Source organism: Harpia harpyja, chromosome 19, assembly GCF_026419915.1.
Source record: "Harpia harpyja isolate bHarHar1 chromosome 19, bHarHar1 primary haplotype, whole genome shotgun sequence".
NCBI classification, from domain to species: Eukaryota; Metazoa; Chordata; class Aves; order Accipitriformes; family Accipitridae; genus Harpia; species Harpia harpyja.
In genome coordinates, this window is record NC_068958.1 from 2,224,977 (window position 1) to 2,243,067 (window position 18,091).

The window sequence follows — 18,091 nt, forward strand, 5'->3', positions numbered from 1 at the left end:
CAGATAGGTGGATGATGATTTTACATAGACTGGGACTCCTTGTTGCCCTTCTCCAGCCTACAGTGTTCCAACACAGTAATCTGGAGACCAGCAATGCGGACATTTAAATCAGTATATATTGCACAGAACCTACTACCATAATGTCTTCCTTCGCTTTGCTTTCTCTAAACAAAATCAACTATAATAAAAATAATACTTATATAATAGTTACATTTATATCTACATAGTCATATCTATAGACTTATATATTTATAGAGCATTTATTATACCTTTATAATATATAAATATTTATATATTTATATAAAATACTTGTTATATACGAAATATTCAAATTCTTTGTAAAGTCCTATACAACTGCTTTGCCTTAATCTCAGATCAGAATGAGTACAACATTAGTTCCAATGAATACAGCCATGAACTGTAAGGCTGTAGACTAAAAGCCACACACTACTAGATTCTTCCAAAGTATTTGAAATGAGAAAGTTGTGTGACTCAGCAGTTACGAATTATGAGCCAAATATTATTTAGAAATCACAAAATACCAATGCATATTTAATTACTACACAAATCTAATTACATGATTCTACAAAACTAGCATGAAACTACCTGAAATCTGATTTTTATGATTTTCAATCCTCTTATGTTAAAAGCTCAAGGATCATCACTTCCAAATACTCATTTTTAGTTAAGAAGGAAAGCCCTTTAACACATATTAAAGTTGTTGCCAGCATTAGCACAGAAGCACTTCATATCCTCTTAGAGCTGCCAAAACATTTTCAATAGGAGTCAGGTGGCTTAATTATCTTTGAGTCCTTGGAAGAATTACAAAAAAAATTCAAGTTGAAAGAAACCTTCTCACAGCAGCAGATGCATAGAGCTCATCTGTTAAAGATGTTTCTACAAGTCTAGGAGAGGGAGGGAAAAGGGATCATATATCATTTTACCGTAGCCTTCCCCTTCTTATGAATGTGTCCATTTCTGATGTCCGCTTTCTTACCAAGTTAGTGCAATACATTAGTGCAAAACCAAACTGGAAGCAAAAGTACTTATTCAAATAAGTACTAAGTAATTGCAGAAAATAAAAAAATAATGCTAAATGGTTACAACCTTAATTTAAAGAGAATCCTGGCTAAGTGGTCACATCAATACTTTTCCTCAGCTAAAGTGCATGACTTATTCTAATCTCTGCTGTCCTACTCCTTAGATCTAACATTCTATTCAGATCTTTGATTTGCTGTACATCCCTTGCACTGCACCTCTAACATTAGGAAGCAGAAGGCAACAACCAAAGCCAGAGTCAAAATGTAGCATATTTGAGCTCAATCTGATGTTGTGCCTGTCATCCCCCTTTGTGGAAAAAAAACCCCAAAACTGAATTTTGCAACAATCAGCATCACTTTCTTCTAACTGCTCAGGCTACTTCAAGATGAATAAAAGATCCTTCATGAAAGGAGGAGAGGTGTTGCATTAGCAACATGACTGTCAAGAAACACTCTTCTTGTAAATTGGCATTTTCTAGGAAAAAAATCAGAAGAGCTCATGCACTTCCTTCTTGGCAGGCTCTGGAGCCATCTTCCTTTAGACAACGGAGGAAAAGCATCTTCGCTATCCAAGTACAAATCTCCCATATTCTTAAGCTACGGTTACTAAGATATGACAGCTGCAAGAAAAATTGGCTGTGAACTACATCAGAATTACAAAGAGGAATGGAAGTGATCTATGCAAAATAAAGACAAAGGGCTGTATTTTCTTTATACTACTTAGTTTAGGTTTTTCTTTAATAAAATCCCAGTGAAACTCACAGATAGCTACAATACACATGCTACAAGAGAACCACCTAAAGACACAGCACAAGTGAATTTCTACACAGTATTTAAGCATGCACTCAGAAATTAAAATACTTAAAACACCCTCTGAAGAAATCAGAAAACACAAAGCCAGAGAATAAGGGGTATTGTGGGGATGATAGAGGACTAAATCCATACTAATCTCATCTCAACTGGCTTCCGGAAATAACAAAAACTCCAAGCAGAAGGAGCAAACAGAATGAGAATATTCAGAATTGTAATTTTCAGAATGTGATTTTGCCACTTACCATTTGGACAGCAGCTCTCCCCACGTCTCAAGAATTTTTTCTGCACACTCTTTGGAAACATCTCCAGAACCACTTAAAAGTGGTTCGTCGTTGTCTGCCAACAGAATAGAGGAGATGCTATGAGATCAACAGCCATTACTCTACCTTTACAGATTTAAATGTCGCTCTTTTAACCATATCAGTGTGTGGCACAAGAACTCCCTCTCATTTGCGGTGCAGTGCTTGCGCGCTCAACACAGAGAAGGCAGAAGTATACTCTTCTCAGAGGCGTGCAGTGATGTAACATGAGGCAGAAGACAAGCAGCAACATGTGAAATTCTGGTTAAAAATCAGGAAAACAATTTACCATGAGGGTGGCCAAACTGATACAAGGGCCCAGAGAGGTTGTGGAACCTTCATCATTGGAGACTGTCAAAACACAACAGGACAAGGCCTTGAACAATCTAGCTGGCTGGATTCACACTGAGTGGGAGGCACAGTTACTCCAGAAGTCCCTTCCCACTGAAGTAATTCTATTCTTCTACCTCAAACTTTTGGAAGGCTACAAAAATTCTCAAAGAGCACAACTTTCTGTATGTGAAAAGCTACAATACTGTAAAAGCAAAAAAGACAATAAAATCAACATGGTTCCACCAAGCAGCTGCAGACTTGGCATGTTGTTGCAGATCCATGAAAGTCCATGTGGTATTTTACTTTTAAATGTTTTGTACTTTTACTTTGAAAGCTACTACTCTTTGGTAACTTCCTTGGCTTAAATTAAACAGCTTTTTGAATGAAACACATTAAATGCGGTGGAGGGGGAGGATTAGCATAATCACAGTAACTCTTTTTGAAACCAATACTAACTGATGTACTCCCAGATATTTTTAAACACTTACAGCAAGTATCATATACAAAACCTACATTTCATTGATACAGTAGCCAACATTGGTTTTGCAGTATTGAGGAAATATATTCTTTTTCACTAAATCTATGTTTTCTGAACTGACACCTGAACTTGACAGCAAACTCTTGCAACGATGCAAGTCATATCAACTGTAAACAAAATATATGTATGTTCCTGGTCTAGAAAAGAATACCACTGTGGTTTAGCATAGTGGTTAGAGATTGCTAATGAATAACACTTTGCAAAGGAGTTAATTTTCAAACCAGCTTTCCCCTCCTTCCCCTCCCCACCAAGAAGGGAAATTAAAGCACAGAAGTGAAACAATTCACCCAAGGCCACATAGAAGGCCAGAGGAAAAAGTGAAAAAGCAGAAACCCAAGTCATCTACATTTCAGCTCAGAGCTGTAAGGCCAGATGTTTATATAGTCAGAACTAGTCCATATTTTGGTTTAAGAGAATTTTTTAAAAGCAGAAAAAACATCTTGAAAAAGTATTAAGTTTCAAGCTGGGCAGGTCCTGGTATAGTTTTATGTATTACAGATGTCTATACTCGCCTCTTCACTAAAATATGCTGCTTGCTTTTATTTCCAAATAATATCACCACCTCATTTGTACTCTCAAATCTGTTCACAGCTGCTCGAGGAGGGGCAGAAGCTACATGATAATCCCAAATTTTTAGCAGCCTCTTTTCACATTGTTCCAAATATATCATACTGGAGGCTTCAAGAGGCCTGGGCTGAGAAACGTAGAGGCACAGAAGTGTCACACAAGGGAGAGGCTGATCCAGAATGCGAGGGTACTGGTTATCGAATACTCACAGCATTAAAGCAAGGGGGGGGGGGGGAGGGGGGGGGGAATCAGTAGGCCAGATTCTGACTGGAAAGGATTTGACAACTTTCATAACTATGTTATTTATTGACTGCCCGTTCTTGCAAAGTATACAAAGCATACAATCCACTTCTTACCTTCCTCTTCATCATCCTCTGGAGGAGAAGGAATCATCGAGCCCTGTGACCCAGACTGGGGCAGACGAAGAGAAGGGCTTGCTGTAGTTTTTCTTCTCTCCCTTTCTGATTCACTTTCTAGGCACACAACTTCATATAACGTGTCCGAGTTATTCTTTCTGTCCTTTTGCTTTATCTAGGAAACAAGTTTCATTTTACTGAGAAAAGCTATACAAATGCCCAGATTAATTCATAAGGTTCTACCTTCTCTTTTTGGAACAGGAGAGCTGAGAAACAATTTTCATCACATTCTACAGTGAGGAATGTTCAACCCTTGCAGCACACTTAATGCATCGTACAGGCCTGCAAGTGTTTCTACCCCTAATGCCCTAGAAAAATCTGTAAGCATACTGCACCCAAAAGGCACAAGTATCTGTAACAGATAGAGCAGAAGTAACGTTCGGGTCTGCCATGCATAGGTAGCTCATCTTTTCAACCGTAAGTGGACTGGACACAAATGCATAGATTTTTAAAGCTGTAAATGCATCTGTCCAACAAACGGTCTAAGAGAGGAAGGTTCCTTAACATGAAGCAACTCTGCCTTTATTTAAAGATTAGTGGAAAATTAAAAACAAACCTTTAAAATTATGTGTAATTTATTTCTTTAACTTTCTGGGGATACTGATGGTGGCAAAAGGAGAGTTTTAATAAAAATTGTTTGGATTTCTTTTCCCACCATGACAATTGTCTTTAGAGATGCTTCCAAGTCATGTATCTGTGTATACATTGCTGCAGGAACACAAATTGTTGAGTCCCAAAGTCTATTACGTGGCTCTGTTTTCTCCTTAATTTTCAATGCTTTGATACCTCCCTTTCCTTTAAAGGAAGATTCTTCTTTGTGAAGTGGTTCTAAAATTTTAATACAGTCTAAGGATTTGGAACTTTTTTTCATAAATGAATAAAAATAGAGAGTAGAAAAGGAAAGGTGAAGAAAAGAGGGAAATAAGATTTATAATTATACTCTACACTAAGCTGCTAGTGCTCAATTTTATCCTTTGGAGTATTAAAAATGAAGAGAAATACATCAAAACTAAAAATGACTAAATCACTAAATGTAATCTGAGCAAATAAAATCCCTCTGCTTCCACCATTTCCGAATAAAGAAACACTGCCAAAGTAAGATAAGCCAATTCTACACAGCTGTATTTTTAATAGGCTAATCATGACTCCATAGAAATAGGTTTCCCTTCCAGGCTTATCAGGCAGTACATTCTATATTTGTTGCGTCCACTATGAATTTTGATAATCTTCCATTAGTAAACACTGGAAGTTGGATAACCTGACAGTGCCTGTGGAAAAAAAGAGAATTAGCTAAGATAAGTCACAATGCCTGTGAAGTTGCTAAGACAAAAGATACAGAATTAGCTAAGTAAGATAAGCTTCCTTTAAACTGCCAAATAGAAAAGGCACCTTTTGGACGTTGTAGAATATTTATAGCCCAACAGCCTTAACTGTTCAACATCTCCATGCTCCACCTCAAAAATATCCTAAGTAAAAAGACTGATCTCATCCATGAAGAATTTTTCCACCTTAAATTTTGAAGGAAGTTCTAAAGGAAAGTTTCCAAAATGTTTATTCATCTTTTACATAAAAAATAGGACATACACAAAAAAGAATCCTTAGTGAACCTCATCTTTGTTACTACCAAGATGCCATTATTTGCTAGCACCTTAAGACAAGTGCAAAAAGAACTAATAAAAGACTCTTATTTAATTCAAAACCTCTTTAAAAAAAGAACACTTATCAAGAAATCAGGACTCCAACCTTGCTTTTTTGGGCTGCACCCAGAATTATAAAACCTTAAGAGAGGACATACATCCACATTGTTATTTGCTTCTATATATTTCCATTTCTTTAAACAGGACTTTAATTTCAGAACAATAATTTCTAAAGCAGGAGAACAGCAGCTACTTCAAGTACATCATCTCTTTAGTGACTTGGACCTTCAACTTTCCAGCCTTATTTTGAGACTAAGTTATTGCCTTGTACTGCTATTATGAATATCCTGGACAGAAATAATCCTTTCCTTTTTAGTAGACAGGGTAAAAAAGTAAGTTGGAAAAAACAGTAAAAGTTTTTAACAAGTTCTGGGGATTTTTTTTGTGGTTCCTTGGGTCTTTTTTTCGCCAGGGGAAACTTGGGGTATGTTTGAAATCTCTGCTTCCAACCATGTACAAGGGGGAAAACAGCCCTTCACAAAAAAGAATTTTTTTTCTATTTTCAGGTGGATGTTTGCTCATCTAAAAAAGATAATAAAATATATTGGATTTGTATGATAAAATCAATTTAGTGACATATCAGATAGCATGTCACCAGGATTATATCAAAGCCTTTTTTTCTCTTAACCCTTAATTTTACATACTTACCCTACTATACCCTTATGCAAGCAACTCTCAGCATAGCCCCTGTTTGCAGATAAATACTCTGTTCCTTTTATTTCTGTGGTATGGCTGGAAAATCCATAAGCCTCTATGTAACTTTGCAGCCTCATCAAAGCTATCAAAATTTGCTTTGGAATGAGAACATCCAGCCTTTAATGGGAACTTTAGATAGCCAGCAACAATTAGCATAATGAAGGATAGCTTTTCTAAAATCGAAGAGCGTTTATTATACTACTTTGATTCAGGAGTAAACTGTTGAAATACGAACATTATATTAGTAAAGATTTTACCAATCATAGGGAGAAACAGCCATAGTGAAATTCTGATCTGCCAACAGGCACTAATAACTACAATTCATCTTTACCTTCAATGCATTTGCATTTATTCAGCATTGTACCATAAACCTACCTATCAAGTCTTGAAACAATATAATTGACTGTGCCACAGTTATGTTTGAAAAACAACCTTGCCAAATCCCAAATCAACTGCAGATTTTATTTATTTTTTTTTTAATAAATACCTGTTTCAATTTTAGAAAGAAATTTTCAGTAGAGCTACGTTTGCTGAAGGGCCAGAACAATCTCTCATTAGGTGAGCAAACTCTGACTTTAGTCTCCAGAATGAATCGAACAGGTTCCTGAACCTCAGTTATCACCAAATCCACAGCGGTAGTCATGAACAGTACTTTATCTACAGAGAAAAATCAAAGCAATAGTATTAAAAGAAATATTTCAAACAAAATATTCCATAACCTCTTTCCTAGTAACATGAAAGAACAAATGAAACTTTTTTGCAGAATTCAATTTTTTCCCTAACTTAACATCTCAAAACCCTAGAAGTTTCAAAATAGGAAAATAAGATGACTATGCACTATCCACTAGAGAGTAAGGAAACTTAAGTCTTCAAGCCAAGAAAATGTTCTTGTTAAACAGAATAAAAATTTTGCTTTTCCAAATCCCACTGAAAAGTATCAAAAATCTTCATTAAACATTATAAAGGATCTGTATACTTAACTCCACAGTGCGGATCTCTTGCCATCTAGCCTAATTACATTTTAGTTGGGTTTTGTTCTTAGAAGTTACTTAGACAACACTTAAGTCCCACCACATTAAAGGTAGCATTTAAGACCATCTCAGCTGTGAGATTCAGAAAATTGACTATACAGTACAATGCTCCAAACGGAGGCAACTGGACTCAGTGACCTATCAGATCTCTTCTGATACTAAATGATAAATTGTGTCCTTTAGGTAGGATGGCATTCAATCTAGCAGCAGACTGCACCCAGCTGCACCCAGCAGCGGACTTTTATGACTTTGCCCAGTGAATTTCTATTAACTTCCCCAACCTTTGGCATACAACTGTGACAATAAATTGAAAAGATGATAATTCAGCTGACATCTTAAAAGAAGTAATGACAGATCTGTTTCAGGACTGAAGAGAGCAATGCAGGATCAGCTATTTTCAGATTACAGTTGGGAGTGTTTTACTTTCATTTTCATAGGTACAGGAATCCTTCTTTTTTAATTAAAAACTTGGATTCAGAAAAACCTGAGCTGACCACAGAAACTAAGCAAAGAAGAAACCTGCAATAGCCATTTAGTGCAATTCTCAATGGGATTCTTAAGAAGCTCTAATTGTGCACAAAGCATCTGTATCCTGTCCCCAACCTACACAGCCTCCTACTGGGATACAGTTATTCTTACAAGGTATTATTACTGAACACAGGAGCTTTCTTCTAGCCTTCTATTTTGTTTAGATGTTTATGTTACATCTGGCATCCTACTTTCTGAGAATATATCCCATACTATGAACGTCTTTTTGCAGGATTCATCTTAAAAAAGAGAATTGATCCAATGCCCACTACGTAAGTCATTCGCCCTGGCTAGGGATAACATCTGGCAAAGTTCATACCTTTTGGTGTTTCTTCATTTACAAACTGGAAGTGTGGAGATTTTTGATTCCAGCTCCCAGTGATCACGTATGATTTCCCATCAGAACTTTTACCCATAGACTCCTGGAAACAAAGTAAGTTTATGTATTTTTATTTAAATTAAAGAAAGCTCTACATTATGAAGTCTCAGCCCAATAAAACGGCTACTGCACTGGCAAGAGAAGGGCAAGCATCTTAAGTCCATATGACACAGTCCTGTAACAGAGATCATCTCTGAAGAAAAGAATAGAGTTCCCATGCAATCTTTGGTGTCCTTGCTGATAACATAAAAATGCCAAATACTACTAATTGTTATATATGTATGTGGTATGAACGTCTGTCTAGTGAGACCTGAAGACCAATAGCTCATTTTGGAGGTGGCCATTTGACAGCAATTTTCAGCTCACACAGGTGTAGGTGAGATCACAGCCAAGTACTTGGAAAGACAGGACTCCAAGCTGCAAAAGCTTTGCTTTTTTGTTGCTGTTTGGGAAAAAGAAAAAAAAAAAAAACCCCAAACCCACCCACAAAACAAAAAAAAAAACACCAAAAAAACCCCCCCAACCCCAAACCACAAAACCCCACTAAAACCAGAAAAAACAAACCAAAAAAAAGAAACACCTGCCTGAGTGGTAAAGCATTTAAACATATAAGGCTTTAATCATGAACTTCGGGGATGTAGTTCATTGCCTCTAATACAAGAAAACAAATTAAATCAGAACGCTCTCTTACAAACTGCTGAACTTGTAAACTTGGCAGATGTTTCACATTAACATACCTTCTACTTCACTATGATGTTTTAATACACCAGATGTTTTATTTTATCCTAAGTAGTTATTTTATATAATAAATTTTACTCTAAAACATCCTGAGATCCAGCTTTATTCAGCAAACAAAACACATATTATTCAGCTATTAAGAACCAAGTCAATATTTTATCTTTAGGGTTCAGCATGTCTGTCTACCTACCAACCTTATTTTCTGGGCCCGGTAAAAAGCAAAATTATTCATGTAGTATTGGACCTTTTTGGGTACTCGCTACTGTAACAAGCATGTACTTCATAAATACTAGCAAGTTTGTTTTCACAACACACTTGTGAGGTCAGATGATGTCTTTCATCATTTTATAGATGGAGAAGTGAGTCATAAAAATAAAGCACCCACTAATTCTCAGTGTTATGTTTGAAGCCGCTTAAGCCTCAATTTTTACAGTGATAAGTATGCTATAAAACTTTTTATGTTCAAAGCACAGGTCTTTAATATTCAGCACTTCCAAAAATAAGGCTCCATGTTTCTTATTTCAGGCCCCTAACTGACAACAGTCATGACAGACTGCAAAATTGGGCAACTCCCTTGACCAAGCATCAGGTCACATTCTAACTCTGTAGGAGGCAGGAATTCAACCCAGTTTCCCAGAGTCTCAACCTCAATAGCGTAAGCGACAGCATCAATCCCCATCAACACATGTACATAAGCATCTAAATCTTTTCTGTCTATCCTGAGATCACGCACAATTGTTATCAAAATTATTACTGAATTTTGTTAAGATCCTTACCAAATCTAAAAGGTGCATGTCACCGCTCCGAACATCTTTCCCACGGCTAAGGAGAAGGCCAAAACATCTGCAAAACCAGGCAAAAAATTAAATGGCAAAAATTAGACTTACTCATAAACAAACCACTAACGTTCCTTACCTAAATATTTGCTGTCATACATCACAAGCAGCCCATGAATCCAATAACAAATGTCAACAAACCTTGACATTTGAAAGCAGCATCAAGTATGTCAAGCAAAACAACGTCAAGCCAATATTAAGTGTCAAGCAAGATTTCATAAGCATATTTAGAATATGATTTTACCCTGCCTACAGTAGCCTGGAAAGTTGTTCGATTATCTTTGTTTACAAGACAGTGTAATATAGACACTGCTAACAAGGGTTCCTTATCCCACAGGACAACTTAGCCTGCATTCTTCTTCCCTTCTTTTCTTTTTTTGAGACATATTTGCATAGAATTTACCCTTTGATACAGACAAGAATCAGGAAATTCCAGATAAAGTGCAAGGACTTGTCTTTTATGTTTTCATTTTGCAAAGACTTTTGGCCCACACAGGTATATTCCACTTCATCCTCTGGTTTACCACACTGTCCCGCATTCATTTCAGACTGCAAAGGCTGGCAGAAGCTGCATCTTTTCTCTGTAGTATGAGCAGCACTAAACTCTGTCAATAGTCAAAAACTGGTAGTTTATTTCTAAGCAGTGGAAGATTTGAAGTCTGAGCTCCCCCCTTCCCTCACAGATGCTTCATATTCTAGAATTCCAGACTGTGGCAGATTCAAAGCATACATACAACAATATTGTCAGATGCAACAGAGATTAAATGAAAGCAAATTGAAATAACTCAGTCACTGATTATAGCCTCAGCATTTAAGACAAACTGGCCGCTGAAAATAAAAGCAGTATGTTTTTTAAAAAAAAATTTTAAATGGGTATTTAGAGGGGATGCAACCACTGATTCCACAACCAGATCTGTGCAAGATTGGACTGCGCCTGTATTGTGCCCCCTGCCACACACATGCTGAAACAAGCCAATCTGATCTTCTGCACAATCCCACTTGACAGAGGTGTGGCATTGAATTACACAAATGGAGTATTCACAGAACAATTACTAATCTGCTGCCTCAGAGGAAAGAACACAAAACATCAAAACAGATAATGAATTTTTTAAAAATTTATGAAATTACCTCTCAATAGCAAGTTCTTTATTAGTTGTCTGTTGGACGTAAATCACTATCTTCTTATCAATTCCTTGGCGGAGTTTAAAGCATTGCCTGTCCTTGTCTTTGGGAACCGCACTGTTATTTACCAGGAAAGGAAAAAAAAAAAACCACACCCTCAGAGCGTCATTTATCTGTATTCCTTGCATGTATCAAAACCAGCAACAGACACTTGGTGAAGCCAGCTTTTTACACAAAAGCACTCAAGACCTTTCTTCCTTGCACACTGCAATCAGTACCATGAAAGAAATGGCAACACGATTATGTGATGTTATTTTACCATCGTCAGGTGAAAACCAAGGACACTTAGTTTGCAGAATAAAACCCATTATTTTATACTGTGTGGCTTAGTGTTGTTAGACTTCCATCAGCATTTCAAGAAAGTTTCTAAATATTGATTCCCCACGTAACATGCAAGTATTATTTGTTAAGCAATTACTTATAAGAAACTGCGTATTGCTTGCTTTCACAAGGGAGGTGACTGCTGGGGCACATGATAAGCCAACAAGCCAAGAAAGTGCACCAATCTTTAAACGATTTCCCTTATTTTTTCTCCAGAGCGCCCCTTCTCCTAAATGCTGCAAAAAGAGGGGATAGTGTGGTGGAAAAACCTAGAATTACACTTCAATGCCAATACACATGCTAAAGTTTTACCATCAATATTCCCTGTTGAGCAGCACAGTTACATTAAATACTGGACAAATTGAGACTGTTGGGTTTTGACTTTCTTTTTAAGTCAACCGCATGTTCACTTCTCTCTTGGATATAAGAATAATCCTTATTTTATTTCAGACTTTCAAACCATGCATTGTTACCCCCAGGAGTTGCAAAATGGATGGTGGAGTATTGCCCACAGTTTAACACCTCAAACAAAACTTGGGTTTATTTTCTGACAGTGGGTGCTTACCCAGGCCAGGGAATAACAGACTGCCTTTAACTGTCAGCAGGAGTTTTGTCTCCAGGGCCAGGACAGTGGATTTCCATACTTACAGTCAGTACATGCCATCAGACCTCATTTCCCCAGCATGACAGAAATGCACTACTAGTGACCCAGAGTGACAAGTGAAGGTAGATGAGCCAAGACAGGGTCAGGTACATTAAAGATTGAGATCAGAGACTGAGTATGTGGAAAGTGTTCTCTCAACTTCCAGGTGAGTATGGGTCTGCACGCAAAGGGTCATACGAGGATTAACATCAAACTGATAAAGTTTGCTATTTGAACTAAAACCTGTACTGTACGCCCAATGTAGGTACGATTCTGCTTAGCTGGAGGCAAAAATCCACTTTTCTTCACCTTGTACAGAGTAGGTACATAGCTTTTAAACAAATGCCCTGTTCCACTCCTAATGCAGCTGTATTTTTGTGGCTGAAAAGATCTTTAGATACATCTCCATAGCAAAGGCTAAGGTTCAGCCTACAGTCCATGCTGACATACCCGCGCTGGCTAGGACTGAAACAGTTCTTAGCAGCACAACTTCTGGAAACCACATAAGCATCAAATCCTAGGCTGGCTTACACTACCTGCACTGCTGTGGCTATGCTGACATTAGCACCAAGCCAGCAAGATTGAACTTCACCTGGCGTATCCCTGTGTGCTGCAGCCACGCTTCTGCCTGCCATGCACCTCAGCAGCCGCTGCTGCATCCAAGCCTAAGAGCTGTCAGTATCTTTTCAGGCTCAGGCCCTAAGCTAAATCATTTTTCAGTTTCAACACTTGAGCAGTCCTTTGGAGTGCTGAATAACTACTGGATTATTAAATGGGATTTATTCACTCAATAAATAAAACTAGAGCTGGATGTAAAACCAAGAAGAGAAACATCTCTGAAGCTGTGGCTAGGAGCCAAAGTGCTCAACAAGTCAGAGTATTTGGCACACATGCTGTACTGAAATAAAGACACTTCAGCAATTACAGAACACTATAAATGGTTATATAAAACATCTAAAGGCACTGCGTATAGGCTAAGCAGAAAAATAACTTTTTAGCATAAATTAAAAAAGGTCTTTTTAGAAACCAAGGTTATCCACCATCAGACTTAACATGAAAATGGCATTAGCCAATACAATGTGAAAAGCTGGTCTAATACTCTCACCCTACACTACCACTTGCTAATAATACCTGGTTCAGGAAAAAAAAAAAAAAGAGGAAAAATTAAATTAAATTTTGAGAACTCAGTCAGAAAACAGAACCCGTTAGAAACAGAGGCAAGCTCTGTTCGTAAATCTTTTTTGATATTGATAAACACTACAGATCAGAACAGGTGAGTATTTTAATGAAACAGATCACAGCAAAACCAAGGAGAACTAATGATGATCTTTGAGAACAAAGTTGAATTCTGCCTTCTTTTCTGCTTTCAATAACTAATACAGAGATCAATCCTAAGAAATCACAGGGAAATGGGTACAGATGAAGGATTTATCCTTCATATTCTTAAAATGCATGATGTAACTAGAAGTTGCAATCACAAGGGGGAAATAAGGAAAGCTGGGTTTTCACTAGGATAAAAATAACAGCATGTCTACATAGGCAATGTCATTCAAGAAATTTACCTTTCCTGGGCAGCACTGGAAGATTTCAGCCTGAACTATGCAACTCCAGTAACTACCAAAGCACTATCATGTAAAGAGGAAGAAGTCCAGCATGTATGATTTGTTCTATTACATTCTGCTCTCAAATGTCGCTAGAGAATTCTCTCTGTTCAACATATTTTAAGAAAAATTAAATTGAATTTATCCCATTCATGGAGCAAAATCAAACCTAATGACCAAAGTTAAAATGTAAAGTGGTCTTTATGTTCCTATATAGTTAGCTTCTGCCTCTACACAAACATCTTTCCTATGACTGCAAGTAAACAACTATTCAAGAAAGGGTTTTAAACAATATTGTTGAATTCTAGACACTTGCTGATCACAAATTCATAATCGTATGGTTGTTTTCTGATACCGGGTTGCATACAGAGCCATATCTCTGGAGCCAAAAAACACATTATGGACAACTACACCTTTATTTAGTTCTGGAACAGCAATGTGGGAACAAGTCTGAGATCTTGATCATCAAGCTCTCAGCTGATGAAGCAGTAATAACCCTGTACTAGATCTTAAAAGTAAATGCATCTTGTGACAAACAGATTTGGCTGAATACTTCTCTGGAGAGTAACTTATCTTTTTGGGATCAGCAAAATTATATTAAAAATGGAGGTTTTCAGAGTTTCTAATTTTCTCTGCTTTCTTTCATGAGACTTTATTAAAAATATGCACCCTTATGCCTCCTGCACTAATTCACACATCCTCAGCACCTTTGAAAACCTGGCCGAAAATGTGCACAACTCTGGATATGAGAGCACAGTCACAACGATGCATTTTCAGCTTCAGCAGCAATTCAGCTGAACACAACTTAAAATGCATTGCATAGAAAAGGGTTTAAAGACAAAAGAAAAATACAAACTATAAGAAGCACTTTGCAGGTAGCACCAGGATCAGTTCAACAACAAAGATGAAATAGTCCAGACGGACATCACTGTTTTACTTCCCAAAAATGTTTATGTCTGGGATTCATTTAAACTAGAATAGGAAACTTTCAAAAAGGGAATTTAGCAACCACCTCAGACTCACACTCTTTATTCACTCACTTTCCAACAGAACCAGATGCTGCACACACAGGAATGAAGAATCTATACCTGAAATAACCTTTCCCATCGTCTTCTTTGATTTCCAGTGACACGGAGAAGGTGAAAATATCACTGTCTGGAGTCTGTGGGGTGGCAATGGCTGAGAGCGGAGTTTGTTTGGCAGAACGACGGAAGGCAGTGGCAAAGCTGTACAGTATTCGGCTCACCTGTGTTTATACGGCACCGAAGAAAGATCAGAAAGCCACAGACATACAGAATGCATCGGTTGAAACCTACCTGAATTTTCACTAAAGAATAAAATGAGAAGTAACTGTACAAAAATAATTCAGGTTTAGCATCTAATTAACTGGTCTTCTACACTTCTTAAAAGGATAAACTATTAAACATGCATTCTTATTTCATACCTAAGGTTTCTATAATTATCTTAACTTGGGGTAGAAAAAAGCCAAAAGTGATGAATTACATTACTTTTAACATGCCTGAAATACTTCAATTTCATTTCAGTAATAACATTTACATGTACATAATTATCATTTGACAAAAAGATTCAACTTACAGCCTCTTGGATTTCACACCGGAAGACATGAATCCTGAAGAGTTCTGCATTGTAGTGGCTTTCAGTGAAAGCAAAGCAATCACTTTCAGGGGTTCCATCATGCCCTCGTACACAGAAAAGGATTTTATAGATTGGATAATTTGCTATTTCTGTGTTCGTCTGAGGATCTAGAAGTCTGTTAAAAAAGAGAAAGAGGAAAAAAACCGCAAAGCTTGCACCTTCAGAACAATTATTTCAGCCAGATATTAACTTGCAAGCTTTAACAATGTCATAGCTACTGGCAAAAGTACATCACACAGAAACTAGCTCCTGACTGTCATTTACTGCAAAACTTGACCAGAATAATTATATATAAATTGAACAGCATAGAAAAGAACAATGCAACAGACATTTCCACCAATAATTTCCCCATAGTTTTCAGGGCTTAGCCTTCAAAAGCTACACTAATACGCAGCAATGGATAGCCTCATCCCTGTTAAGCCTTGTATATCAGCCATTTTCCAGCCCTACAAACTAAATACTTTCCAGGCTATTTCCAAAGTCTTCATCAATAACCACTCCCACTATGGCTTTGGGGACACCTTGGATCATCATAGTATTTCATACTGATCCTTGGACATAAAATGTCTTTGGTAAACAAATTCAAAGCATCACTTTTCTCAGATCTCTTTAAAACCCACTTTTTCCACTAAACAAAATCCCAAGTTGCTCATGTCTCCTCCCAGGTAAACTGGTAGCTTGTTTCCTTTGCTAAAAGGAAGATTAAATGCACACAGTCATGGAGTACACCTGAGTGAGCTTCATACCTCACTGTTCCTTCAGAGACATTAGGCACTGACAGAGTCACATCTAAAGAAATCTGGCACTGGCTTCGTAAGATGGACATCATTCTGAGGGCTTCCACTTCACTCCGGGGAGCATTCACAGAGGCACAACCTAAGTAGGTGAGCTTGCTAAACACCACGCTGTCCTCATCTGTCATAGGTGTAAAAGGGCTCAAATCCTCACAGTCTAGGGTAAGACACAAAGTGGAACATAAGAAGCAAGACAAGGTATATGTAGGTAAATTATCAGAGATTGACTCATCTCTAACTAAATGACAAAAGCGACCAAGAAACACATTACAGAAAGTCAGGTCAGGACAAAACACTATAGGAAAACCCTGCCTGAAAGTGAGTTGCTGACAGCAGAGAGCAACTCAGCTATCCCAACTCTACAATCAGTTCACTCAGAGGGCTTCTTTTAAATATAAGAGTGCATTGATTTTCATTACAGCAATAAGATGCATAGACGAGCTAAAGAGACTAAAATTTTATACAGCCAGGTAAGAAATCATAGTACCTCTCAAGGCTAGTACAGCAAGTGTCTTCAGAAGAGAGGACAGTTCAGCATATGTTAACTCTTGCATCACATAACCTGGCTTTTACTGCACTAGTTGATTATAATGGGAGAAATGGGGAAAGGTTGCTGGACACACCTGTACATAAATTCTCCTTCCTTTCCCCATAAAAAGCTAGCTCATAAGATACCACCAGGCATTCCACATTTTCTTTCTAACCTCCCTCAGATGGTTTCACCGGCAAACTCATTTCTGGTTTCTGGAGTCCTGCCACCGACACTGGGTTAATGGTAGAGGATGCTGAAGCTTCAAGGACAACAGGTTCTTCCCCATCTCCATCAGTTCTAACTTCTTCTCCATGGTCCCGGTCACTTGACTGATCTTCCATGGGTGGGTCCATCAGCACGTCTTCAAGCTCCCTTTGCAGCTGCTGTTCGCTTCCATTCCCCACAATCTAAGAGCCACAAACAGAGTTGGGGCACAAAAAAACTGTTTGAATGAAAAAAAAAACCCACCCCTCAGGAACAGGGTCATTCATACGGCTTTTTCTGCCAACCAAAGCAGCAGTTAACAAATTTAACCTAGTTACAACCGTAAACACAAACTGCAATGCGCAAATGCTCACCAGTATGGATTATATCCTCCCTACTTTAACAAATTAACAAGCTCAAAGCAGGGATTTCCTAGCACTGTAAAAAGTGAGGAGATTACTTTCAAACTAGTCTTTAATCACCAACTAGAAAGACTAGCTTATGACAGAAGAAACTTACAGATGTCCACAGTACAGTGGTCTATAATAATTCTCAGAGTAGTACCAGAAAGGGCCAAATATAATTAAACATGCTACGTGGTTCACGGGTAAGACAGCAAGTCTTCACAGAAGAGAAGAATCTGGAACAGGATTATGCCATCATGCTGAGAAGAGGTAGTGTTGTTTTTTTTCCTAACACTCACCTACAGCCTGACTTTGCACTCATTGAAGTAAACATGAAAGCATGAAGCAACCTAAATGGTGCGAAATTAAGTTCTAAGCTAAAAAGAGAATGAAGACATTAATTTCAGGAAATTTAGATACGGTATCTAAGGGAATTCTTTGTCCATTCCTCTGCAATTAATAGGGAAGTGACTGATGCTTTACATAGTTTAGAAATTAAGCACAGAAATGGAGTTTACAGAAGTATTTTACCAGATGGCAGTCAGAGAAAGGTACTTGATTCCATCACTTCAGCTGCTGCTGGTTACTATTGTCTCAATTCTATGAGCTGGTTATTATTGTCTCAACCCTATGAGCAGATATGCATTTCTATATCCTTACATCTCTGTAAGCTTACTGACTTAAGACGCTACATGCCAGCTAAAATCCAAATTGTGCAACTACCCCAAGTTCTTAAAAAGAGTGTAAAAGAAATCTTATTAAAGAAAATTTTCTTTTTTTTTAAATCTGTAAAACAAGACAATAAAGAAAGGAAGTGGTTAAAAACAGGAGGAAGAATACAGA

The 18,091-nt window shown here is 37.6% G+C and overlaps 1 protein-coding gene across 2 annotated transcripts in view; it reads right to left on the minus strand.

Annotated features, from left to right (window-relative positions):
* RABGAP1 (RAB GTPase activating protein 1) overlaps positions 1 to 18,091 on the minus strand; it is a 75,681-nt gene that overhangs the window by 44,960 nt on the left and 12,630 nt on the right. For both annotated transcript variants that reach the window (XM_052814235.1, XM_052814237.1), the window contains exons 3-12: positions 16,813 to 17,047; positions 16,061 to 16,265; positions 15,255 to 15,429; positions 14,747 to 14,904; positions 11,040 to 11,150; positions 9,852 to 9,918; positions 8,278 to 8,380; positions 6,887 to 7,056; positions 3,947 to 4,121; positions 2,096 to 2,189 (exon numbers count right to left, since the gene is read on the minus strand). In XM_052814235.1, coding sequence (XP_052670195.1) covers positions 2,096 to 2,189; positions 3,947 to 4,121; positions 6,887 to 7,056; positions 8,278 to 8,380; positions 9,852 to 9,918; positions 11,040 to 11,150; positions 14,747 to 14,904; positions 15,255 to 15,429; positions 16,061 to 16,265; positions 16,813 to 17,047 — 1,493 coding nt within the window. The remainder of the gene's footprint in view (positions 1 to 2,095; positions 2,190 to 3,946; positions 4,122 to 6,886; positions 7,057 to 8,277; positions 8,381 to 9,851; positions 9,919 to 11,039; positions 11,151 to 14,746; positions 14,905 to 15,254; positions 15,430 to 16,060; positions 16,266 to 16,812; positions 17,048 to 18,091) is intronic.